General features: G+C 33.8%; 1 protein-coding gene across 21 annotated transcripts in view; it reads right to left on the bottom strand.

Annotated features, from left to right (window-relative positions):
- The window catches only part of LOC109447661 (disintegrin and metalloproteinase domain-containing protein 10), a 240,849-nt gene that overhangs the window by 2,765 nt on the left and 210,995 nt on the right, over positions 1 to 27,089 (bottom strand). For all 21 annotated transcript variants that reach the window (XM_074327662.1, XM_074327659.1, XM_074327660.1 and 18 more), the window contains 7 exons: positions 24,186 to 24,349; positions 18,823 to 19,006; positions 15,372 to 15,522; positions 14,373 to 14,556; positions 13,507 to 13,615; positions 12,817 to 13,037; positions 1,414 to 1,540 (listed from right to left, as the gene is read on the bottom strand). In XM_074327662.1, coding sequence (XP_074183763.1) covers positions 1,414 to 1,540; positions 12,817 to 13,037; positions 13,507 to 13,615; positions 14,373 to 14,556; positions 15,372 to 15,522; positions 18,823 to 19,006; positions 24,186 to 24,349 — 1,140 coding nt within the window. The remainder of the gene's footprint in view (positions 1 to 1,413; positions 1,541 to 12,816; positions 13,038 to 13,506; positions 13,616 to 14,372; positions 14,557 to 15,371; positions 15,523 to 18,822; positions 19,007 to 24,185; positions 24,350 to 27,089) is intronic.

Below are 27,089 nucleotides of genomic sequence, written 5' to 3'. Positions count from 1 at the left end.
ACACACACACACACACCCCAGGGGTGCCAAAAAAATGTATATACATTTTAAGAGGCGTTATCTATGTATTATTTTTTGAAGTTGAATTGACCTTGACACTTCTGATGAAGACTGACTAGTTATTTTGTAGAATATAACGATTTGAGTTATCGGTATATATTATTACAATTTTAATAGTTTTTTTCCTTTCTTAAAATGTGTATACATGTTTTTTGGCACCCTCTGTATATAGTTTGATATGCCTTTTATATTTACAACACATCTCAACTGAGACTAGCCACATTTCAAGTGCTCAACAGCCACCGCTTATCAGAATAATATGGATTCTGAAGACAGAACCCATGATGAAAAAAATTACTGAGTGTCTTTGAGCAAATGATGTAACCTCTCTGAAACTCAAATGCCTTCCTTGTCTATAAAACACGGATAATAACTAACTCATATAGTCCATTGTGAAGATTATACAATTCACATGTAAAAGTGCTTAACACTTTTTGTGAGGGTTCAATAAATGACAGCTATGTAAATTTTTTTTAGTTTTTAAAGGTGGAATTTGCTTAAAGTGAAATCAAGTAAGAGTTGTTTCGCTGAATGAGGCCACGGTTGGTAACGTACATAAAAAGTGTCATGTGGCCCTTGGAAATCCCTAAAAAACTGATATCAGTTCCAGAGGGCTAACATTGTAAATTTACAAAAAACAATGATATAAAAATCGAATTTCCTGATTCCCACCAAGATATAATGCCAGTATGAATACTGGGGTCTCTTGCCCCAAGATAGGTAAATATAGAGCAACAACTGAGGGAAAATGGAGAAAATTGTAAGAAATTCCTAGTTCTAATCTACTTTCTGCAGGGTAGTGGATTTGGCCGGAGGCAAGAGGCTTCGTGAGAAGTGCTGTCTCTCCCTGAGAAGTAAAGAGTGAAGAGCAAATTTAGGAGATTTTTCTGAGACAAGAATGGTTATTTGGTGAATGAAGCCTCCACCCTAGCGAAAATGAGCTTATGTGCCAGAAAATATTTGATGAGCACGAACATTAAAAATAGTAACAGAAGTGCAGCCATTAAATAGAAAAACCAATCATTTAAAACTATCCTAACTATTGTAATAAAAAAAGGAAGAGTTTAGAATATGACAACAAAGACAAAAAAACAAGAACCAAGCAAAAATAAAACTTTCTAGGTCTAGATATTTTTAGATACTCAGGACAAATTAGCATTAAATTGGCAGCTAATAGCTAGACTGGATTCATAAAAAACACACTTAAAAGTCAACTAAACAATTCACCCAGTAATCCCAATCTCAAGGAGAAAGTACTATAAAATTAATTACCAAAGACTCATTTATAATTCAATTTTACCTGCTAAATGATTCTGTATTATAAATATATATACCTTGCTCAAATTGTCTTACCTGGAAGAGGTTTAGGAGGAGGCAACTTTGGATTACTACTTGGAGTATGAACACTGCATATCTTAATAAATCCAGCCATTAACATGATAAGGGCAATTCCCATAAGTAATACTGCCCACCAATTAGCCTGGAAATAAAAAAATTTTCTACTGAGAAAAACTATAAAATACTTTAAAATATTTTATATTATATACAATACAGAATAGAATGCATTACATTTTAATTTTTAAAGAACATCTGTTGGTTGGGAGTTACACAGATATCATTATAAGCACATGTATATTAATTTCTTTAAATATAAAAAAATATAAAAGAGAAAACAAAAATCACCCATAATTTCACTTCCTAGGTAAAAAAATCCACTCAATCTAATTTCCTTTTCAGTCTATTTTCTATATAACTGTCATACATATTAGATAAACATACATGCAAAACTGGGGTCATCCTGAATATAGTTTATATTGCATTTTCCCATGTTATTAAATATTTTCTAGTTTGAATATTTCCCTCTTTTTTTGGCCTATTACTTTTACAGACTATGTTTTGTTTGCTTTTATATTTTCCACTTACTTAGAAAGTATATTACTTACTTTAAATTTTACTACTGGACAGAATTTTATAAAATAGTCTCTATATTTTTTCCTAATCATCAAAGTTAAGACTAAAATCTTATCTTTTTTGAGGCCCTCTTTACCTGTTATTCTATTTCATTTGGAATTTCAGACCCAGACTACTAAAGGAAATTATTTTTATATGATATAGCTTAGTTTTCATTATATTATACATATATCTTGTAGTATCTATCATATATTCATTTATTTAAAGGTTAATAGTCTTTTTAAATATAAAAAGTGGAAAGATATACACATTTTAGAAGCGGGCAAACTTTACCCAGTCTAAGAAGGAACTAAACATTTTACTTCTAACTTAAACCATATTAAACAAATCAATTAGCCAAACAAAAAACACTTCAAAAATTATTGGTGAAATCTTATTTCTAGAAAAATCATTGTTTCCATTCTTAATAAATTCTAAGTCTATTTTGCAATTCAAAATATTCAAATTTTGTTTAAGATAGCATGTACTAATAAACATCATACAAAATAGTTGCAACTTTAAAACAATAAACTTTCACATTGACAACACAGATTGTTATACTACCTATATAGTAATTGCTAATCATTGCCAATAAAATTATTTTAAGAAAATTTTCTATGATCTAAGGTCTCGTAATAAACAGCCTACTCCTTCTATACTGTTCTCTTTATCCCACAATAATCCAAGCCACTCTTCTCACATGCGCATAAAGCCTTTCCTACATACACATAAATTTTAATTTGTTTAATTTTGGTGACTCTCAAACTCATAGAAAAGTTGCAAGTATAATACAAAGAACTTTTTAATATCTGGAACCATCTGAGAGTAAGTTGCTAGCATGATGCCCTGTTACACCTGAACATCTTAGCACACGGTTTCTCTAACATAAGGGTGTTTTCCTAGATAACCACAACATAATCATCAAAATCAGGAAATTAGCACTGATACATTACTACCATTTTAATCCTCAGAACCTGTTCAAGTTTTGCCATTTGTCCCAATACCATCCAATTCAGAATCATGTGTTACGCTTAACTGCCATGTTTCTTCAGTCTCTGGACAAACAAAACAAATTCCAGTCTTTCCTTGGTTTGTGTAACCTTGACACTTTTGAAGATTACAGGTCAGTTATTTAACATAAGAATGTCCCTCAATATGGGTTTTTCACATGTTTCCTTATGATAAGATTCAGGTCATACATCTTTGGTAAGAATATCACAGAAGTGATGGCTGGGTTCTTCTCATTGCATCTTATCAAGTGACACACGATTTTGATCTCATACTGATGACCTTAACTTGATCACTTGATTGAGTATTAGCAGCCAAACTTTACCATAAAGATACTCTTCTCTTTTGCAGTCAATGAGTATTTTGTAGGGACATAATTTGGAACTATGTCAATATCCTGTCCTTCATCAAACTTTTAATTAATTAATTTATTTATTCCCTCGTGGTTTCCTATTTTATTCAATATAATCCACTACTATCATTATTTTGTCTTCTGGATATACCCCCACCATTCTCTGAGCACTTTACTTCATGACATAAAGTAAAATTTCTAGGTTCATGTTCTTTCCATGCCCCAGCCCTGGAATCAGCCACTTCTCCATGGAGCCCTGGTCCCTTTTAGAACTGCCTTCCTATGCAGACACCCTCCTCACAACACTTGTACTCTGATATTCCAAACCCTCGCCCCTCCGTGGGGCATCCTTCCTACCATGCTTGGGCACCAACACCCCATCCGGTCTTCTTCTCCTTCCTTACCCTCCCCACTCTGGTCAGGCTCCAGTACCCTGTTCTGTGCCACTACAGCTCCCCTCACCTGGCATGAATGCCTACCTTGCTTGGCCTCACCTAATGGCTTTAGGTATTAACTGTTCAAGAAAGGAGAGAGTAAAGCGTAATGTAATTCGGTCTTACTGATGAAGCTACAAATCTGAATTACGTGAAATCCATTTTTAAATGCTGACAAATCATTCAAATTTTCAAAAAGCAATATATAGACCATACGAGACATGCTTACACAGCTAAATCTGGCTTGGAAACCACAAATTTACAATCTACCTTTCAGAAGCCATTTCTTGTATCCTACTGAGATTGCCAGAGAGTTTTCTAAAATTTTCTTTTGGTTTCTGTAGAAAATAATTTTCATAGAACTGTTCTCCCTATCTTTAGGATAATATTCCCTTTCCCTTGTTATATAAACGTTCTATAGTCTCCTGTTGTTTTCTGTTTTATTTATCCTCAAACAATAAACCCATTATTCACCAAAAGGTGGGATATAGGCCTGCCCTCAGTCTGCCAACTCAAGTGCTGGTTGATTTCTTTTCATTTCTGCCTACTGTTACATGAAGAACTATGCACAGCTTCTGTCCTGTTCCTAGCATCCAGAGGCCTTTTAAATATGGCATTTAATGAGGCAGGGCCTTTTTTCTACCTCTACTGTCTGGATTTCTGACACTTTGACCTAGTAAAATACATAAGGAACCACAATCACCAGTTTGTACTGCTACATGTACTCTTCTTGCTCCATACCAATGTCAACCTTGGCTGTATGTTAGAGTCACCTGGAAAGTTTTCAAAACTCAGATACTCAGACCAAATCCCAGATTCAAATGGGGTAGGGTCCTAACATCAGTAATTTTTTTAAAGCTGCCCAGATTATTCCATTATGCAGTTAAAATTGAGAGCTATTGGTCTCTACCAGGAATCAGCAAACTTTTTCTATAAAGGGCCAAACGATACATATTTAAGGCTTTGTAGGCCATGTAGTCTCTGTCGCAACAACTCCTTTCTGCCACTGCAGTGCAAAAGCAGCCAGAGACAACACGCAAACACATGAGCAGGGCTATATCCCAGTAAAACATTACAGTTGACCCATTGTAACCACAGGTTTCTCATCTGTGGATTCAATCAACCGCAGATCAAAAACAGTGCTATTCTTGATCTATGGTTGAGAAACCGCAAATATAGAGGGCCAACTGTATGCACTGTTCTATGACATCTTAAATAAAGGACTTAAGCATCCGGCAAATTTTGGTATCTGTGGGGGGTCCTGGAACCAATCCCCCATGGATACTGAGGGACAACTGTATTTACAAAAACAGGGCGCAAACCAGATTTGACCCAGGGGCCATAGTTTGTCAACCTCTGTTCTGTACCCACATACAGCACATTAGTTTGGGAGACTACATGGAAATAGATTCCATTCAACATTAGCCCTTTTGTTCTCTCTATCCTATTACTTGCCTGAGAGTTTTGGGGGAAGTTGAGAGTATCTAACTGGCTGGTGAAAGAGGAATCCTATGACTGGGAAGACCTGCTCAAATAATCTGCACTCACATGGTAAAGGAACAGTTCCCATTTCTGAGTGATCTAAGATTATCTGTTATGCTTATTAAAATATGCAAAGGGTCAAGGGTCTTCTTACTATTTTCAGGCCGATGGGCTCATTCTGTTATGGGAGATGCACTTCCACATGTTCAGGCCACAACCCTACAAATTCCAATTCAGTTGTTCTGGTTGGTGGAGGGCCCAAGCAACTACATTTTAAACAAGCACATCAGGGATTAGGATGCAGATCAGTGCTACATACTCATTGTAGACACGTTGGCACTGTGGTATGGGACCATTTTGAGCAATGCAGGAAGCTTCGCATCCCTGGCCATCAACCATCAAATGCTAACAGAGCCCCTCAGTTACTTGGACAACTACTGTACATTTCCAAATACCCTCTGGGGAGGCAGTAGCACCTCTAATGTGATCTGATCCATAGGCACAAAGGCTCCAGGCTCTTCCTACTATTTTCAGGCTGATGGGCTAGTTCTTCTATGCGAGATGCACTTCCTAATGTTCATTATATTCTCTTACAGATTTCCTTCCTTCCAGTCTTCCCTGCTCAAACCATCCGCCACCTGGAATTGTCTACGTCACTCTTCTCTGTAAAACCCTTCAAAGTCTTCCCTCCAAAGATCTCCAAAATAGACCATTAATAAGGAGAGAGAGGGGAAAAAAACAAAACTTGAGCACACACTAAGGTGCAGCAAAGTACAAGTATATACATGATTCCACTTATTTTTTAAAATATATCTTCTTATAAGGGTATATACAGCTTCTGAAGAACACACAAGAAACCCATCTTGAGCTGACTGGGCTCCAGAGTAAAAAGAAGGCATACTTTTCCATTTATTGCTCTGTCAATTAAAAAAAAAAAGATAATTACACTATTCAAAAGGAAAAAAGTAGAATAATTTTTTTTATTTAAAAAAATTCATACTTCCGTGACTTTTCCAGGTGCTCCCTCTCCATAAAACTTCAACCTGTGTACCCTCTGCTTCTACTAGTCCTTAAGAAGTTCGCTTTGGCATCACCTTCTTAAAGAGACCTTCCCCAAATAGGTTCTCCTATTTTCTGTGAAAACACTATTCAGAACTAAAAATATGTTTCCATGTGCTTGTCTTCTCTATTCCAAACTGGAATGAGAGCTCCTTGAATTTATATCCTACAAACTTAATACCTAACCCACAAAAAGGTACTTGTTGAACTCTATTACACGCGAGTCACTATTCCAAATACCGACTTTTTCAAACACTTCTAACAGCTCATTTATTATTTCTAGATTGCCACACATACAAATAATATGACAAGGCTCTTACAACAGAGATAAGGCATAAAAAAATTGTGGTTTTGGTACCTCTGATACTAGTTTTTCAGTATCTATAGTCTTAAAAAGAGATGTTAAGTAATATGGCATAAGAGAGGCAGACTGGAGAAAGCCTGGGTTTAACCATGGTTATAACTCTGTAGAAAACAAAGGTCAAAAAGACCTCGTTTCAGTTCAAGTCAACAGATATTTAGGAAAATGTGGCATCCAGATCCTTCAGAACTTCCAGTTTCTTCTAGCAGTGTTCCTGGCCTTCTTCCAAGTTTTTCCAGGTAACTACGTATCTCAAAAGCCCAAGATTGAGGTGTTTTAGTGACAGTAATCGTAGCTTTTCAGAGTCTAGTGTTTGGGAAAATGGAACATCACAGGGGACAAAAGATAGCAAGAAAAACTAAACAAAACAATGGTGTATTTGATGTTCCTTTTAAAAGAATTATCAGAGAGTGGGTTAAATGCTAAATCATGTTTTCTCTTTAATGTGTACTATAAAATCTGGGGAAAGAATATCAACCAGACTAATAAATGCAAAATACGTGTTTTATGTCAAAAGAAAAGATCACAATTTGTCCACTTGTTAGACTCTGAAAGAAAGGAGAACTATCGTGCATTCAACAAACATTTAATGAGTGTAAATTATGCACCAAGCTCTTGTCTTTCATAGGTATGAGTGTTAAGTGAACCTTAAAAGAGACATAGAGAAGACATTTAAAAGTTTTTTAAAAAACAGCCTTGAAGTTAACAAACAAAAATTAAGCTTGAGAAAATAATTCTACAAAAGAAACAGACAAATGTTCAAAATAGTCATTTAATATGGCCAAAAGAACAAATAGGTCTACAAAGTAGAAAAAAAGTAAAAATGACAAAATAAAAAGTCAAAATTTACCAGTCTAATTTTAATAGTTTTTAAATTTTAATTTAATAATCTAAATAAACAAAAAGGGCATACAGGATAACAAAATGATAAAACAGGTATCAGTTAAAAAACCTGTGAGGGAAAAGAGGCAAGACATGCACTCAAGTCTCTTCAGACATAATGTAATCTGTTTTTAAAGATCCTCAGAAAAAGTCAACTACATAATCCTCTCAGTGAATGTTCTCATGTTTAATAATTCTCCCTCTCAGCACGCCCTCAACACTTCCTGTGGGTCACTAGACCATGTGGGGCCCACAGTTCCTTGTGGTGATACTGATTATGCTATCCTGCAGGGGCAGAGAGCTTCCTTTTTATCCTTCAGAAGAAAATACTATAGTCTGGACTTAGACTAAATGTTCTATCCTTCAACACCCCAAGTGCACCCCTCACACTAATCTGCCAAGCGGAAAGCAACTGGGTACTAATCTTTTAGTTACTTAAGCTCAGCCTGTGCTAGCATGATAAAATACCACCGAGAGAAACCAGAAAACATTATAGCCTCAAAGTTAATACGCACAATTTTTATTCTTTTCCATATAAATAATGACATTTAAGAAATCTGTTTCATTAATCTAGCAAATGTATACTGAATCCTTACCATATGCTAAGCCCTGTGACAACATTGTATCTTTGTTGTTCAAGTTTCATAAGTGATATCTACCCTGTTTCCACGAAAATAAGACCTAGCCAGACAATCAGCCCTAATGCGTCTTTTGGAGCAAAAATTAATATAAGACCCAGTATTATATATTATATTATATTATATTACATTATATTATATTACATTATATTATATATACTATACCCAGTCTTATATTATAGTAAAATAAGACCAGGTCTTATATTAATTTTTGCTCCAAAAGATGCATGAGAGCCGATTGTCTGGCTGGGTCTTATTTTTGGGGTAACACGGGTTGTGGCCTATTCTACTAGGTAATGTTGGACTTTAGAGATTCACAGCCATCTTCCATTTCCAACACATTAGAATGACAAAATAGAAATTTTCTGTTACATGTCTTAAAAAGCCATTACATTATATTTTTGTAATCTCTGCAATGTAATTAAAAAAAAAAGATTCACCAACTTTAGCATGCATCATCGCCTACTGACTCAGTGGGGCCAGGGTGGGGCCTGAAATTTGCATTTCTTTCAAGTTCCCAGGTGCCTGCTGTGCTGTTGCTGCTGGTGGTCAGGGAACTCCCTTGCAACTACTCAAAGTGCAAAAACAGGTAGAGACATATGTAATTGAATGGGAGTTGGCCATGTTCCAATAAATAATTATTTATGGACACCAAAACCTGAATTTCATATAACTTTCAAAAGAATATTGTTTTGATAACATCTTTTGATTGTTTTTTCAAATACTTAAAAATGTCAACCCATTCTAAATTGTGAGCCATATAAAAATAGGCAGTGGGCTGTGTATGGCTCATGAGCCATAGCTTGACAACTCCTTTTCTAGATGAATGGTTGGTCAAACCTGGCTCCTCATCAGAAACAGGTGGGGAACTTTAAAAATACCCAGATATTTAAGCCACATCCCAAGAGATTCTGAATTGATGGGTCTAAGCTCTAAGGTGATTTCTCATGTACAGCCAGGAATGAGAACTACTGCTCTTAATCAACAGCAGTAGTTCTAAGGATATTTAGGGTCTTATATGAATAAAGACTTCCGAGGTCAGGTAAGTTTGAAAATGAAGTTAAAAATATTTTTTATTGCAGGATTTCTCACAATATTCCCATAAATCTCTAAAAGGTCCGGATTGTATATTATGTAATGTTTTCCACATTCATTTGACCACTAAACCCATGGATCTAATGTTCTGTGAGGCCCTTGGGAGACACTGCTCTCTTTCATAAAGAATACCAGATACTTAATACATAGAATTACAGCAAACTATGAGAGCAGAAATTAATAATGACAAATATTGTTGGTCATTATCAAAATAAAAATTAAGACAAACTCCTGTAAATCTGAACAAATTAAAATTTTAAAAGCCACAAAATAACAGTCAATTATTTAAAAAGGGAGGGGGAAATACAGTAATTTGGAAAAAAAATCAAGGTCAAAGAGGGTTTTCTACAACGTCAAAGAGGGTTTTCTACAACGTCAAACCTAACACAAAAGATGTGGAAAATCCGAACACATCAATAGCTATGGAAAAAACTGAAAAAGAATTACCAATGCCCTCAAACCCCACTTAAAGAAAAGGAGATAATGATACAGGGTTTTAGCAGATTTACTGGTGAACGCTCTCGAGCTTTTCAAGAACTCGATGATTCCTTGATAAATTCAAAGTATGGTTAACATTATCTACTGGCCAGATACATAGTAGGCACTCACCAAATACAGTAAACGTATTTTTGAAAAATACATTCAAAACACTTGTCAAAAACTTTTCCAGAAAAGAAAGTAAATGCCTTTATCACATCATTTCCATTATATTAGTAGCAGTCAATAACTCATGCCCTGAAGTATTAAACTGCTATGAATCTTCTGACTCTACCCTACATGAAGAGAAAAGATGCAATAGCATTCAACAGAAAAGGAACAAAAAGCTACTAGGCACCACTGGACAGGAAAGTCAATGAAACTAACCCCTCCTTCCTTTCATAGCTTTTTGTACCAGAGCATCCTAATAAACTATACTGTATCACTAACTAAAAGGGCAGTTTCCTGACACCAGGAAACAGCAAAGTGTGAGCTGTAATGTAGCAAAATAAACTCTGCTATACAAGTGAATTCTGCATGTAACACAAATGAGACAACTTATAAGAAACTGGATATTTCTCATCTTACTGTTGACCTGGTTAATGCCCACAAATGCAGCAACAGCTTACTGGTACCCTTCAGGCAGTAGAGACCATATATTTGAAAGAGTGGCATGTGAATGGCAACAATGATATAAAATCAAAGCATTTTACACTCAAGGCAAACTTCTATAAACCTGTAAGTGCCTGATTAATCAGTTACAGAGCACAAGAAAAGACTTCATATTGTTAATTCATTGTTAGGAAGCATTAAATCCTCAATCTAAAACATGAAAAACAGGTTTGAAAACTACTTTAAATAAAAAGATTATTTCTATTAAATATTTTAATAGGAATAAACGAGCTTTTGAAATTCTAATTAAAACTAAGTCAAAATCAGAGATAATGGAGAAACATAAAAAAAAACCCTATTTTTAAATGATATAATATCTTATCTAGAAAACCTAAAATATCTGGCAGAACATAACTATGAGTTCCCCACATCAGATTTCTTTTCTGAACACATTTTTCTCTATAGTCAACAAGTATACCAGATCTCAAGTTATTCTTAAGAGAGAGAATCATAAAAAAGAAAAACAACTGGATCTGAGTTCAAAATGGGGAAGTAAAGGGCCAAAAAATGTAAGCTACTTTTAAGTCACAGAACTGAGAAATGCTAGGATGATCTGAGTCCTTGCGTAATTCCCAAGCCCAGGCTCATACTTGTTCCACTTCACCGTAATGTCACAAAGTACCGTATTTTGCTATGTATAATGTGCACCAACGTTTTTGGCCCAAACTTTCAGGGGAAAAAAATCTTCCGTGTTAATTTTTTAATTCAAAATTTCACTTGTTTACATTTAGGCACTTGTTTTTTGTATTACAAAGGAATTTTAGCATTTTTTAAACATATTGTAGTACAAGAGATTTTATGTAATAAATAATTACAGAACACAAGAACAGATGTAAGGTACAAAAAATTTTATGTACCAGTAACAAATTTCTGATATTTACGCATCATAGAAGGCCAAGAACTCTTCATCAGTCATTGCAAGTTCGTGGTAAGTTCAACAAAACTGATTATAGTATTCCAGGGTATTATTTTGCATATGGATACAGTTACTGATTTCTAGAGTTACACTTTTAACTCATAAGCATAAATAAAAGAAAAACATTTATACAGATACGGAATTACTACTACCCATGTATAATGTGCATGCTTATTTTTCCCTCACAAATTTGGGCAAAATTGCACATTATACACGGCAAAATACGGTACCTTAAGTTTACCAAATCATTTTTGAACACCTATTATGCACCAAGCACAGGAGTACAAAAATGAGTAACACATCATGTTTTAAAGAGACCTAAGTTAAATTAATTGCCCAATTATTTGGCATAAAACCTAGGTCTCCTAAATCCAATGTCAATGATTCTCCCACTACCTAGTTACTACATATCTAAAAACCACACATTCTAACATGCAAAGTATATTCTTCTACGTGCAATAAACACCATTTTAATGCTGGAAATAATGCCAAAATTTTTATTGTAGAATGTTATGACAAGAGTACCAAAAAGGGTGACACCCCACAAAGGCAACTTTTTTGTGTGTTTTAAGGCATACTCAGTCCTGAACACACACATAAAAAAATCGTAAGAAAAAATTTGGGAATAGGGTTGAGGGGAAGAGCTGACTTCTAAGTTAATTTCCAATGCAAACTCATTCAGTTCAGGTGTAATACACTCTCTCAAATACATCACTTGCAAGCCTCCTACTGATATTTTAATGTAATCACTTAGAAACTTGAATATTTAAGTGACTTAATATAGTAATTCTCTGCAATCTTCTAAGAAAATTTTAGGTAATTTAACATCTGTACAACTTGGAGATATGCAGGCTTAAAAATAATACAGTTTAGATTTATGTTGGATGAAAATCCATAATCATTAACAAATCTGCAAAAGGCTCCGTATCTGATCTTACCCTGTTCAACATTTCCTATCACAGACAAGATGAAGACCTAGAAATTATACTGAAATGTAAGAAAAAAAAACCTTCATAAAATCACCAATTTCTTTCATCTCTCCTGTTCAGCAAAGTAGAACCCACAGCTGGCTATCTGTCATGCTGAGACAAAGGAGAAAACAAAAAGCAAATAGGGTTTTCCAAAACAACTCGAGGAAAAACTCCCTTGAAATGCCCTAATCATATGGACCAAAGAAGGAAGTAACCCATCTAGGACATGAACTAAGAAGCAGAGTAAAAGAGAATGGCTCCCATCACCTACCTACCTACCTAGGAAGGATATACATGTGGAGATTCTGGTCACTTGAAAAAGCATTCTTCAGATAAAGTAATTCCAGTATAAATAGGAAAGAAGTGATTTTCTCATAACATGGGTAACCTCTGGCCAAGTAAAATTATGATCAAACCATTTTAAGATATGGTTTCTTTATAAATAAAAACTATACTTACCACAATCCATTCAGCAATGTTTTCATAAAGCTCTGGACTAAAAATTGCTTTTTTAAGCCTAGCTAGAGGACCATCAGCATCTACTAATCTGCAACGCATGAAAACATCACAGTAGCCTCTAAAATCATTGCAAGGAGATCCAGGTTGCAGGGTGATGGTTCGACCCATGAACTGCTTGCTCCACTGCGCAGACCCTGTGCTGGCACAAGTTGATAGGTCCACTGGAAAAGAAGTCCCAATATAAGTTGAAGATCAGATTTCCTAGCAGGCTAGTTGGGGAGAGAGGTAAGAAGGAAGAAACGGCCTAAAAACCATTATCATGGCATATTATATAGACTTTCATTAGTTAGGGTGGATAACATCACTGGTAATTCACCTTAAATGTTACAATATAAACTAACAACCAGCAATTTTGGACTTAGTGCCCACAATGGCTTTAAAACCTTCTAACAGTGTTTATATTAATCATTGCCATAAAGCTGGCAGGTTTTTGTCTATCATTTTTAAAACACTGTAGGGACCTTAATACTAGAAACACAATGCTATGCTACATTTAAAATTCTTCTCAAGAGGATCAGTTTAGTTGGAAATTATTTGTCCAAAATGTATATCAAAGTTTAACACTTAAAATTTAGGAGAAAATAAGGTGTTTGAAACAGATTTTACATTCTTGTATTTTAAAAGCCTTACTCTTCTTCATACAGCAGACGTGGCATAATTCCTTATCATCTTTGCCATCAGAACTGGCACAGGTACACTCCTCCAAGCCGTATTTCTCACAGATAGAACCTGCACATTGCTGAAAGAAAAATGAAAGACAAATTATGTAATCCCTATATAGTCAAACTTATTGTTCACAGTAACAGACAAACAGATATAAGCTTCCAGTGCCAAAATAATTAAGTAGAAACACAAGTTGGAAATAAAAAGCATAGCTTAGTATCAGAAATGGATCATATAAACACATTTGAAAAAGAGTAAGTGCAAATAAGATAGCAAATATTTTAAAGAAATAGTAACTTAAAAAAATCTTAAAGCAAAAACAGAATAAGAGTAGATGAGCATCAATTTTATGTTATTTATCATGTCTCCTTTGTAAGAAGAGAAAAATGAATTTTTCCTCATGTAGAAGAAAGTGATTATTTAGCCAAGAAAGCTTTAAAAGCTTCACATTCTTTTATTTAAGCTATTAAAAAACTTTTTATTTAGGTTATTAAAGATATTAATTTATAAAACTTAAAAGCAGTACAAAGTCACATGACTAGTTGAATAACTATTTTTCTCTAGGGAATATCACACACACACACACACACACACACACACACACACACAGTAGAAAGATGAATGACAAGTCAGTAACTAATCATCTAGTACTGACTATAGAATACACTCATGTCTTTGTGGGGAAATAGGAATATTATATGGAAGTTCAATCTGCCAACCACACTGAACTAACCAAGATTATTTACTTTAACAGTGCAGCTTTAAGATCAACAATTATTCTGCAAAAGTAGGTTTTATAAGACTAATTAAAAACATATAAATCAAACGCTTACCCCATTAATGCACACTTGTGTTTGTCTATTACAGTCTGTAAAATTTGGTTTAGGGTCAGATGCTGGGCAGAGAGCTGTAATGCCATTACATTTTCCTTCTTTTGCACAGTCTGAATCATCCCGACACTTGTCATTGTTTAACCTGAATGAACACTTTGCTGTACAACAGGGACCTTGACTTGGACTAGAGGAAACATTAAATGATTAAAGAAAATCACTAGGGTATTTCCTATATACACAGATATGGTCCTAATTTTCAAATTGTCAATCTCATCTTTCAAATGGTAAATATGTTACTGGTATAAAACTTCAAATAGTGGAAGAGGCTATTAAATTTCAACATTCTATTAAGCATATAAAAGTGACTGTCTTGTTTTTATAAGCAAGGCATTCTTACTCTATTTGCCTTTAAAAGGCTATACTAGAAAATGGATTTAGTATTAGGCAACTTATCAGTGTTTTTCATAGTTACATCATACATTAGTCAATTTATCAATTTTTCTCACATTTATATGCTAAAATCTAACTATGACACACAGACCAGCCATTTAAAAAGTATTGCAAACAATATTGTATTGCTTGTATCTATTACTACCAAAGTAACTTGACAAGTGAAATAGTTACATGATACCAAGTTATAAGAGTGTATGGAATGCTTATTACCTAAATATTCAAAATTAAGATTCTAAAAATATAGATAGTCACATTTTTAAAGTTGAAAACTAAATAATATTTCATTGAGCATCTTCTGCATGTCCTTTTTTTAACACCCACAACACAAATTACAAGTAGTTCAATCTGCCAACAACAGTGCACCAACCAATGCTATGGAAATTTTTTAAAAATTTAAAAAAAATTTCTGGAAAAATCTAAATAAAACAACAACAAATAAAGACAAAGTTTCAAACCACATGCATCTCTTAATCTGTTTTAAATTTATCATAACTACCTTCCGGTGACTTTATAGAAACATTAGGATGACTGGTATTAGCAAGGTACCTGCACTGTTTTCCAGGTTTCAGCTTGCATTTTTTCCCCTCTGGCTGGTTTGCATCATAGCAGCACTCATCTTTACACTGGTCACTATAGCCACAGTCACATTCTTCACCTTGCTCGACCATTCCATTTCCGCAAATAGGTTGGCCAGATTCTGAGAAAAATAAACAAGACAAAGTAAGCATTGCATGCACACATTAATTTCATTTAAAATTCACCAACTCTTTAGAGCCTCCTAACAAAGGGAGAAAGGAAAACTCTGATGAATAAGAATAGTAGAACAAATTAGGAATCTGGAAATTAGGAGACCTAATTCTAACACTCACTCAGTCACGAACTAGCAGTGTGGCCTGGCACTTCATTTCCCTTTTTTGGGGTCTCAGTTTCCTCATCTGTATAGTGAGAGGGTCTGACCTGATTGTCCTTCTAAGGTCACTTCTAGACATGGTAACATTCTATTTAGGCCATGCTACACTGAGATTTACTGAATGATGACTGCATTATTTATAGTACATAAATACAAATTAAGTTAGTGTTTCATCAATCAGAAAAAAATTAAACCTTTTTTGTTAGACAGAAAATTTCAAACGTACATAGATGTAGTAAAAGAATAAGTACAATAAACTCCCATGTACCAATCACTTAGCTTTAACAACTATCAACAATATATTGTAAACAACTCCACCTACCAGTCATTTGTTCTTATAAACACTTCAGGACGAATCTAAGAAATAAGGAGTTTTTTCCTTTTTAAATCTAACCATAATACCATTATCATATCTAACAAAATTAACCATATGCTTAATAGTATCTAATAAATAGCCAATTCACGTTCAGTTTTATCACAACTGTTTTTTTATAATTGGTTTATTTGAATCAAGTTCCACAAAAGGTTCCCCCAACTCCTCTCCCCATGGTTGCTTCTGGTTGACATGTGTCTTAAGTTCTTTTACTATATAACAGATATCCTCCTTTCTTTTTATTTTTATATATTTGTTAAAGAAATCGGGTCATTTTGTCCTTTGGAATTTCCCACATTCTATTTGGCTGATTGTATACTAGTCTGGTAAGTTTTCTGTTTTTTTTTTTAATTTATATTAGTTTTGCTCCTCAGCTAGTTCAAGCTCCTTAAGGGAGAACCATGTACTTTTTGTATTCCTAAACAGCCCATCAGTATTGGGTCAAATCTTGGTTCATCAAGGTTAGACTGTCTGGTCTAACCATAATGAATAATTTTAGAAAAAATTTTAGGCTCTCTTTTAAAGTTATTTGATTTTGTCAATGGGGTTTAAAATTAGAAAAGGAATGCTACTCTTTGTAAGATCATAAAATCAGAGAACTTCAGCATTTACAGGGAAATGATAAGAATCAAATGAATTTATTTTATAGAAAAGTAACTTCCAGAGAGTTTGTGCCTTGCTAGAAACCAGATGCCCCAGTATGAGCAAAACACAGACTAAACCCAGGTCTCTTAAGACCTAAAAATCTCATGTTCTTTTCTTTCTATACCAAATCAATGGGGAAAACGACTGTAGTATAGACTTGAAATTAAGAAATAAGTAAGTAGAAGGGAACAAATCTCAAACACAGGAATTCAACACAAGGGATATCTGAATAAAAATTATTCTAGAAAGACTAGCTTTAGAAAGTTCATTCCTTATCTTTAACCACATCAAATATTAAAGGAAATCTTAGAGGTAATTGAAGCTCCATCCCTCTCTTTCATTTTATACGATCTGTTTTGTTCTCTAAAACTAGATGCATGCACACAGTAAACAATAATAGTTTTTCTAAAGTCTAGTAATAATCATTTTTTAATCCACGTGACATGCAATTAAGGAGGAAAAATGATAAAACCAGAAAACCTTTGATGCAATATTTATTACACATTAATTTATATCTCACATAGAAATAGTTCTTTAAATCAGCTAATTGCTAACAGCTTAAACACAGAGAAAAAGTGCTGTTTAAATGCAAAAATTATAATGGGCACACATTTCGTTATAATTTAAGAACCAAATGTACTTCCCATGATACCTACAAAGTAATATGCATTTTTCAAAGTCAACTTCAACCAGAAAGTTTATTGTGAAAACCTGGTTTACAAATAAACAGTCTATGTAGCATTTCCACGTCAAGAAGCTTTAGAAAAACTACCACTTTGCTATCATGTTTAAATCCATCTTTGAGTGTTCTTCATGTGCAAGGTGAGCAGCCTTGATTTTGCCCTCAAGTAACTTATAATCTTGAGAAATAGAACAAGAACCCAAAAAAATCATAATACACGGTATAATATTTAGAACATTAAATGTCACAAGAGAGGCATAACAGATGACTGGATAAACAAAATGTGTTATATCCATACAATAGAATATTATTCAGCCATAAAAAAGGTATGGCAATCTGACACGTGCTACAACTTGGATGAATATTGAAAATATTACACTAAGTGAAATAAGCCAGAATCACACAAGGACAAGTATTATATGATACCATTTATATGACTACCTAAAATCGGCAAATTTGTTGAAACAGAAAATAGATTAGAGGATACCAGGAAATGGGGATAGAGGGGAAAAGGAGTTATTGCTTAATGGTTACAGAATTTCTAATTGGAGTGATGAAAAAAGTTTGGAAATGGATAGTCGTTAGTTATACAACGTTGTCAATATACTTAATGCCACTGAATTGTATACTTAAAGTTAGTTTAAATACTAATTTATGTTATATATATATTACCACAATAAGAAGGAAAAAAAAAGAATTTCATAGCAGTTTTATTCGTATTGGTCCAAACCTAAAAAGCCCAGGTGTTCATCAGTAGGAGAATGGATGAGCGAGCAAACTGTGATATACTCATATAGGGCAATATTACTCAGCATGAAAATGGAACAAATATTAATGAAGAATCTCAAAATATTATGCTGAGTGAAAGCAGCCTTCCATAAAAGGCTGTATGATTCCATTTATATGAAGTAAAATGAGCAAAATTTAGTTATGGTGAAATAAATCAGAATAATGGCTGCCTCTGTGGGTGCACTGGAAGCAGAGATTGATTGGTAAGGGAAACAAAAGAACTTTCTGGTGTGACAGAAATGTTCTATATCTTGATAGGTTATACTGGTACGCTATTTATAAAACCTCATCAAATGGTGGACTTAAGATTTGTTCATGTCACTTATGTAAAAAAATAAAAGAATCACAAACAATATTGAACTCCAATTAATGATATGTAGGCTGAAATGTTTAGGGGTGAAGTACAGTGATGCAATCCACTTTAAATTGCAACCAAAAATATGGATTGAGAGATGGATAGATTGATAAATATGTGATAAAGCAAATATAGCAAAGTGTTAACAATCATAAAACGTAGGCAGTGGATACGTAAGTGTTCACTATGTAATTCTTTCAACTTTGAAAATACTCATAATAAAATGTTGGAAAATATACATACCAACAAAACAGTTGTTTCTCTTCTTCTCAAGAACTTGGCTTATATTCCTAATACTACAGAGTGAGAATTTATTGTTGTTAAGTTTGTCCCCAGATGTTGCTCTTGCATACATGATGTAATTGCCATTTTCTTTTTGTCCTAAATTCTTAGATTCTCCTGGAGTGCACTCTGTTCCAGAATCATGCTGTCAAACAGAATATAGAGTTACATAAACAGGAAGCAAAATAAGGTTTTCAGGTCATCTGATTAAATGTCATTTTCTCATCAGAAGAACAATGGAAGCTTGCAGACTCTCCTTTAGAAAAGATCTTACAATTGTTTGAGATTGTGAAAAAGAAAACAATTTGCTCTTGTAAGGGCCATTTTCCCTTAGAAGGGGAAATCAGTGAAGGTCTAACCACAACTTATAGCTTTGTACTTAGGGAGTAGAATGCAGAACAAAGTATCATCAGAGTCTCTTAAAAATAAATTCACCTACTTTTAAAACTAGTGACAGGAATATAAACTACTTAAAAACTACTAAATATTCTTTAAAATACATATTAAATTACATGTTATGGCTAGTGTCGACAGAGGTGGGGAAAGACGGGAAACAAAAAAGAAAGAATAGGCATTTAAGAGAGTTACTTATTAATTATTACGTAAGAAAGATAAGTAAATGCTGGAAAGAGATAGAAACACAATGATCTATTTTTATATAAAAATTAAGAAAAGCCAAGAGGTAAAACCAAAACATTGCTTTGCAGAATGAAACAGGAGACATACATGCACAGGCACAGAAATAGCTAATGGTGTTGGTAAGTATTATTGAAGTATCAGATACATACAGAAAAGTACCAAACCACAGCTCCATGAATTTTGTCAAAGTAAACATACTTACATGACCAACACTGAGATCAGGAAAGAGAACATTACCAGCTTATAACAGGTCCCCCTCCTCATTCAGTGCATTTAAAAACAAAGCAAATCTCGAAATGTTCCTCAACTGTCAGGAAGGGTAAAGACCAATGGGTCCTAGAGTAATAGTTCTGTTTTAATTAAATTGTTTCGAATACCATACAACCCAACACTCCAGAAAGAAAAGGAATGCCCAAAGGCTTTGTTTCTTCTCAGGGCCTATGAGAGCCCACTTTCATTTTCTACTCCCTAATCTGAAGCAACTATTAAAAATATGGCCTCTACTGTCACCTTTGTATTTCCTGATAACTCCTGCCTTTCTCCTGAACCTACATTGAGCATTTAACAACTCTACTATTCACCAATATCATCTTGCTTTGTTTTCATTCTACAGAATTCAATTTGGTTTCTCACAATGTATTACACTAGGATTATTCTCAGCATTAGAATTTTAGAAAGAAAAAAATCTCAATACTGTATAATTCTTGATGTTATCACAGAATATTTTACCATCTTTCAATTGAATAAATACCGGGGGTGCCAAAAAATGTATACAAGTGGACATTGGTCAATGTTGCTCAAGCAGTAGTTTGCCGTAATCAGAAGTGTCTGGACGCTGATGGTAACCACTTTGAGCACCTCTTGTAATTGCAGAAGTCACACGTGACTTGTATTCATCTTTTGTTATCGGTATATATTGAGTATTACAATTTTAATAGTTTTTTCCTTTCTTAAAATGTGTATACATTTTTTTAGTGCCCTCTGTATATGAGTGAGTGTCCAATATTATACAATGAGGAACTGAAATATACTATGAACATATAAAGAAGAGTTCAGTAAGCGCTGTCTTTAGGCCTCCAAGGACTTACTATTTAAAAGGGAGAGCAAATTTTGATATCCCTGCCTAGTCTGACTCTCTGCCCCATAAATCCATTACAGATACCACTAATCGATTATTATTTTACTAGCCTAGAAGATATTGTAATGGCTCATCATTAATAGCCATGAAAGAAGGAAAGAATTATAAACAAGTATGCCAGCCATATGTCATCCTCAGAAAAGGGATTAAACAAGCACATAAATAAACAAAATACAAAACAAAATATAAAGGCCATCTTGACTGTACCCCCAAAAAGTGCTACAAGAGTTCAAATAAAGAGAATGGTTTTACAAAGAAACTATAATCTTAGTTTTATAAGAAAAGAGAAAAGCTTTTTTTCTGACTATAAAAACAATATATATTCTTCCAGAAAGTTTAGAAAATAAAAAATAGATAACGGAAAATTCACATTCCAACCACACTAACTACTATTAAAATTTTGGTGTATTTCCTATGTGACTTGAATCTACTCATATAATATTTTAATACAAAATTTGTACTATGCCTTGTATACAGTTTTTTTTGTTTTGTTTTGTTTTAATTTTATTGGGGAATATTGGGGAACAGTGTGTTTCTCCAGGGCCCATCAACTCCAAGTCATTGTCCTTCAATCTAGTTGTGGAGGGCACAGCTCAGCTCCAAGTCCAGTCACCGTTTTCAATCTTTTGCAGGGGGCACAGCCCACCATTCCATGTGGGAATTGAACTGGCAACCTTGTTGAAAGCTCATGCTCTTCACACACTAACCAACTGAGCCATCCGGCCGCCCCTTGTATACAGTTTTATAAATGACTTCTTTCAGTTTAACACTGTAGGGTGAACACTGGAAAACTCAATTTTTAAATGAGTGCAGAGCATTCCATGATACTTTCCTAGTGTGGGGGCCATTTAGGCTGTTTAAAATTGTTTGCTATTATAAATAAAATTGCAACAGATACATTTTTAATTTTTATTGTTGAAATGTACACAAATCTTTGACAGATTCTGCATTTATTTCTTTTTGTTGGATTTTCAGTGGTAGAGTTACTGAGTTAAAAGGTCAAACTTTTACGGGTCTTGAAACACACTGTCAAACTGCCTGACAAAAGGGCCATATTAATTTACATTATATAACAGCATGGATCAAGATTTCAATAGGCATAAGGAAAGTTTTTTTTGTTTGTTTTTTTGGAAAGTTTTAAAGGACTGTAAATTACTTAACTTGACAGGAGTGGGGGAGACAACATTGGAAACATACCTGGACCCAAATTATGGAAAACTTTAAGTGCTAAGATAGGAAAGTTTATTAGTAGTATCAACATGTGCTAAGAAGTAAGCTGTAAACAGAAGTTGACATGATCAGAATGATCAAAACTATACCTAGACAAAGATTAATCTGGTAAGAATGGGTATATATTAGAATCTTCATATTGAGAGAGAAATCTGTCTAATTTATGATTAAACCATCCCACAACAAAGCTTATAAAGTGGTTAACAATAGGTATGCAATAAATATTTGGGATAGGATAAATATGTAAGTATAATGGACAGTACGAACCACTCAGTGAAAGTACGGTAACACTGATCTAGTATATAGATGTGTAACAGGAGAGATAAAGACAGATTTCAGATAAAGGTACCAAGAAGACAGGCTCAGGAATTTGTGGTTCTGGTTGACCTTACTAATAAATTACTTAATAAATACTTACTAAGTACCTACTAGGCATATGAAGGGTAGCGTGAACAACATGCACAAAAGAATGGGGTGTGATGAAGCATGGTAGAGTCATTAAAAGTAGTCTGGTATGATAGGTAAAGATAGCAAGGGAGGCAAAGAACATGAGCCAATTTGTCCATTAGACAATAAGTAATCTCACGTTATTGTACTAAAAACACCTCTCTGGCAACTGGGTAGGGAACAGATTAGACAGGAAGAGAAAAAAGAACAGACTAGATTCCCTGCTCCAAGTGTGGTCTACAGCCCAGCAGCAACAGCAGCACCTGGGAGTTTCTGAGAAATGCAGAAACTCATGCCCCACCAAAGACTCCCCGACCGGAATCTGTATTTTAAGACCCTTGGTAATTTATCCATACAGTAAGATTTGAGAGGCCCTAGACTATAGGACAGAAGAGTAGTTAGAAGAGTACTGCAATTCTCCTGGTAAGGGCTGGAATCAAGAGAACAGGGAGTGGAGAGAGGACATTTAAGTGCCCTTGAAAATGTAAATTAACCATGAACAACAGTTCTCTGCTCATCTCTAAAATTTCAATTACTCTTTTAAGAACAGATCGTAAAAGCAGTCAAGAGGTAGAGAGACTGAATATATTTTAAATACTTTCTTTAAGAGTGTTGATAATAATCTATCAATTTCCGATTGGGATTTAGAAGAGGAAAGACTTGCAACTCAGTGAAGTAGCAGTTATATTTTATAAACCGGGAGAAAATTAGAGAAGCACATTTGAGGATTTTAATCTACAAGTATGTATTTTTGTAAATTCACAAAAATTTCCATTTTTACATGTGATAAGGTGCAAGTAAAATGAATTTACATGTATTTTTCAAATGAAAATTCCCCAAACTTGTTATTTTAATAAGCCCTGACAAAATCACAAAGATAGACTATCTTTCAGTATTTTGCATTTCTGTGTGTATTAATCTTTGAGTCACTTGAAAATCAATGTAATGGACTGGGTATTACATGACACCAAAAAATTGTTCATTTCGTCACATATCATAACCACACTGTGATTGTGTAAGAAAATGTCTATTTTTTTTAGAGATGTATACTAAAACATGTAAGAATAAATGGATTTGCTTCTAATGCCTTACAAAGAAAAAGGAAGAAATACAGACAGGAGTTGTCAAAAAACCTTGATAATTGTTGAATCTGAACCAGAGGTTGGCAAACTGCAGCCCACAACCAGTTTTAATATAACATAGCTAAGAATGGTTTTTCCATGTTTAAAGGATTGGAAAACAATAAAGAAAAAATATGCAACAGAGACCAAATGTTACCCCCAAAGCCTAGAATATTTACTAACAGGCACTTTACAGAAAAAGTATGCAGACCCCTGTTCTGGATGACAGGCATATGAGAGTTTGTTATACTATTTTTCGCTACTTTTGTGTATGTTAAAATTTTTCCATACTGAAAGATTTTAAAATATCAATCTTATTCCACAGTAGACAAAGACAAATCTAGTAAACCCCAATAATGCTTTAATGAAAACCAAACAAAAAAAACACCACTCCACAATCTGCTAACATTGAAAATTAATAGCCATGTACTTTTAGACAATGAAAAGTGAATCTCATTCAACAGATATTTGAATAAATCATGTACCAGGCACTGTTCTAGGGCTAGGAGACATAGAAGTGAATGAAATAGACAAAATTCCTTGCCTTAAGAGAATTCTGGCATTGTTATGCTGACATATTTTAATCACAAATATTATATTTTCCTCCCTTTCAATATGGTCACGTGCATGACTATGTTCTGACACATAAAAACTAAATATTTGTTTTCACTGTAAACAAACAAAAAACCACTTAACATGAAAGGTAGGTTAACAACTTTTTTTAAATCTAATAATTAGGCGATACTTACTGGAGATCCAAAGTTATGTCCAACTTCATGAGCAAAAGTAATGTGAGAGACTTTGGGGGGCACATGAGACCCATAGTTCTGCACAGTAATAATTCCAGTATTTAAGGACTTCTTTTTACCATCTGAATAGAGTTTACTTTTTTCACATATTCCTCCAGAGCTTCCTAATTCAGAACAAAAGATGGCTAAATTAGTATCTATTTTTCCCCCAAAATACTTTTTAATATGTGCTATATTAAAACATTTAATATTTTGAGTTCAAAATATAATTGGTACCCACATGTATCAAATATTGAAAAGTGTCTATGGTCCGAGATTAGGACCTAATTTCAAATAAGTTTTAATAATATCCAAAAGTTTCCATGGTCCAAAATTAGGAAGTCATTTCAAATAAAAGTTTTAATGGCACACATTAAGAAACTCCCAGGATGGAGTACAAAAGCCCTTATAAAATGTTCTTCTTCATAATCAAATTGTCCCCAAATTTTTTGCTCCCATTAATTTAGCAAAACAAATATTTAAGTTTCTATTAAATTTGAATATAACAGTTATTTACACTGAGTCAAAGCCTAAACTTTTCATCTTTTAAAAGGAAAACATATTAAGTTAAATGAATGTTGAGTAAAATATTCTCAAGTAGATTCTGAGAGAATCACTTCTACAAATAACAGTGATGCACAGGAGTATGTGATGCACTATCCTGAGAGGCAACATACAATATATTTTTTAAAAAGAAAAGAAATAGTAGTTGCCAGGGGGTAGGGAGTGGGCAAAACAGAGAGAGGTTGGTAAAAGGGTACAAACTTTCAGTTTCAAGATTAATAAGGTCTGAGGATCTAATGTACAACATGATGACTATAGCTGATAACACTGTATTGTATAAATGAAATTTGCTAAGGGAGCAAACTTAAACATTCTCACACACACACACATACAAAAGGTAAATATGTGAGGTGATGTGTTAATTACTTGATGGGGGGAATCCTTTCACAATGTATACAAATATCAAACCATCATGATGTACACTTTAAATATCTTACAATTTTATTTGTCAATTACACCTCAATAAAGCTGAAAAAAGAATTATGTCAAATTGGTAAAAAACGGGAGGAGGTAAGAAAGAGGGCGTGAAGGAAGAGAGAGAAGGCAAATGCGGCAAAATGTTACCTGAATAATAATCTATCAGAAGTTCTCTACTCTTGCAACTTTTTGGCAGGTTTGAAATTTTTTTCAAAATAAGTTTTAAAAATTGAATTATGATCTTCCAATGTGTCTTGAGAATACTTTCAAATTTTAAAAGAAAACCCATATTTTTACTTAGATTGTACATATTAAATCATTTTGTGGTTCACCTGTGAATAGTTCCTGAACTTGAGCGCTTAATACCAACATGAAAGTGCTTTCATATCTAAAGGCAGTTAACATAAGAAATAAGAAGAAAAGAAACATGAAAATCAAAAACTGGCTGGCCAATCCATCCCTTTACATACACTGTACTGAGAAAACCACAGTTCTTTTAATAACTCTATTAAAGACTTTTAGTGAGAAGTTCTTAATTTACATTCACATTTTAAAGGTATCTCTATTTGTTTTTTTATTAAAATACAATTAAATGGATTAAGATATTCTGATAAGTGATCAAAGTATTTCAAATTATCTTTCTACATGCATGCAAAGTTACAACCAAGTTATTAAAACATTTAAAAAAATCTAATATTTATAATCCCTGATAAAGTATATATTAGAAGGCAATTCAAAACAGATCTGCAAGAATGGCATGACACTACAATTGCTGCCTATTTTTTTAATGTTAGAAAGCATACAACAACCTAACACAAATTTGAATTACTGTTCCGATTTTAAGAAACTGAAATGATAATGTGCTCCCCAGAAAAGTAAACTAAAAGACGGATCCATATGCAGATTTTAACCAGCAAAGAATTGAGAACCTTTATGATATTCAAAACTCACTACCTTTTCTACACAAAAAACTGAGAAAATAAGAAACAGCCAATGATTTATGAATTTTTAATAATTTTTCTTATGCTACTTTTGGAGATGAGTCCTATGGAATATATCACTAATTTCTAGAAACTAGAAAAAATACAAATAAGCACTCTGTGTGTAATAATAGTCTACATATTATAGTTTTAAACAAATAGTAAATATCCTGCCTTAGCGAAGATTTGTCATATGAAAATTGGTCAATGTACTGTATTTCCCCGAAAATAAGACCTAAACAGAAAATAAGCCTACCACGATTTTTCAGGATGCTCGTAATATAAGCCCTGCCCCCAAAATAAGCCCCAGTTAAGATCGTCAGCCAGACACATTTAGTATGCCCACTGCAACACACGACGGATGTACTGAATTATAAAATATTAATATACAAATATAAATATTATTGACATCAATACTTAAAATAAATTATAAATTATAATTAGGTATTTGTAAATACCCAAGAGGGCACCTTTGGACAAGAGGTAAACAGATGAACTCGAGACTTATTGCCGAATGACCAACTGGAGTACAGACACAACGCACGAATAACACGCTCATTTGATAATGAATGGACATGGTTGTGTCTAATATGAATCTTCATAATTTAATACGTCATGTGTTGTAAGGAACATACTTAATGCACTCATGTGAAATAAAGAAATGTTTTCTGAATTTTGTGCCTGCAATTTTTCGTCGCTTTTGTGTGGACCATCAGTCTTAACTGTCATCATTTTTGTTGCCACTCCTGTCTCGTAAGTCTTCAATTAACACTTGATTTAATAGATTTAAAGGGAATAATATTTTGAACCCCAGACAAGATGAGTGCAAAAAGAAAGAGCTATTCCATCAAGTACAAGAAAGGAATCGTGGAGGACTCCTGAGGCAAGAATCTTACGGCTTTCT

The sequence above is a fragment of the Rhinolophus sinicus genome, linkage group LG03 (assembly GCF_036562045.2).
Source record: "Rhinolophus sinicus isolate RSC01 linkage group LG03, ASM3656204v1, whole genome shotgun sequence".
NCBI classification, from domain to species: Eukaryota; Metazoa; Chordata; class Mammalia; order Chiroptera; family Rhinolophidae; genus Rhinolophus; species Rhinolophus sinicus.
The sequence above is the reverse complement of the archived record's forward strand: the minus strand, read 5'-3'. Positions and strand labels throughout refer to the sequence as shown.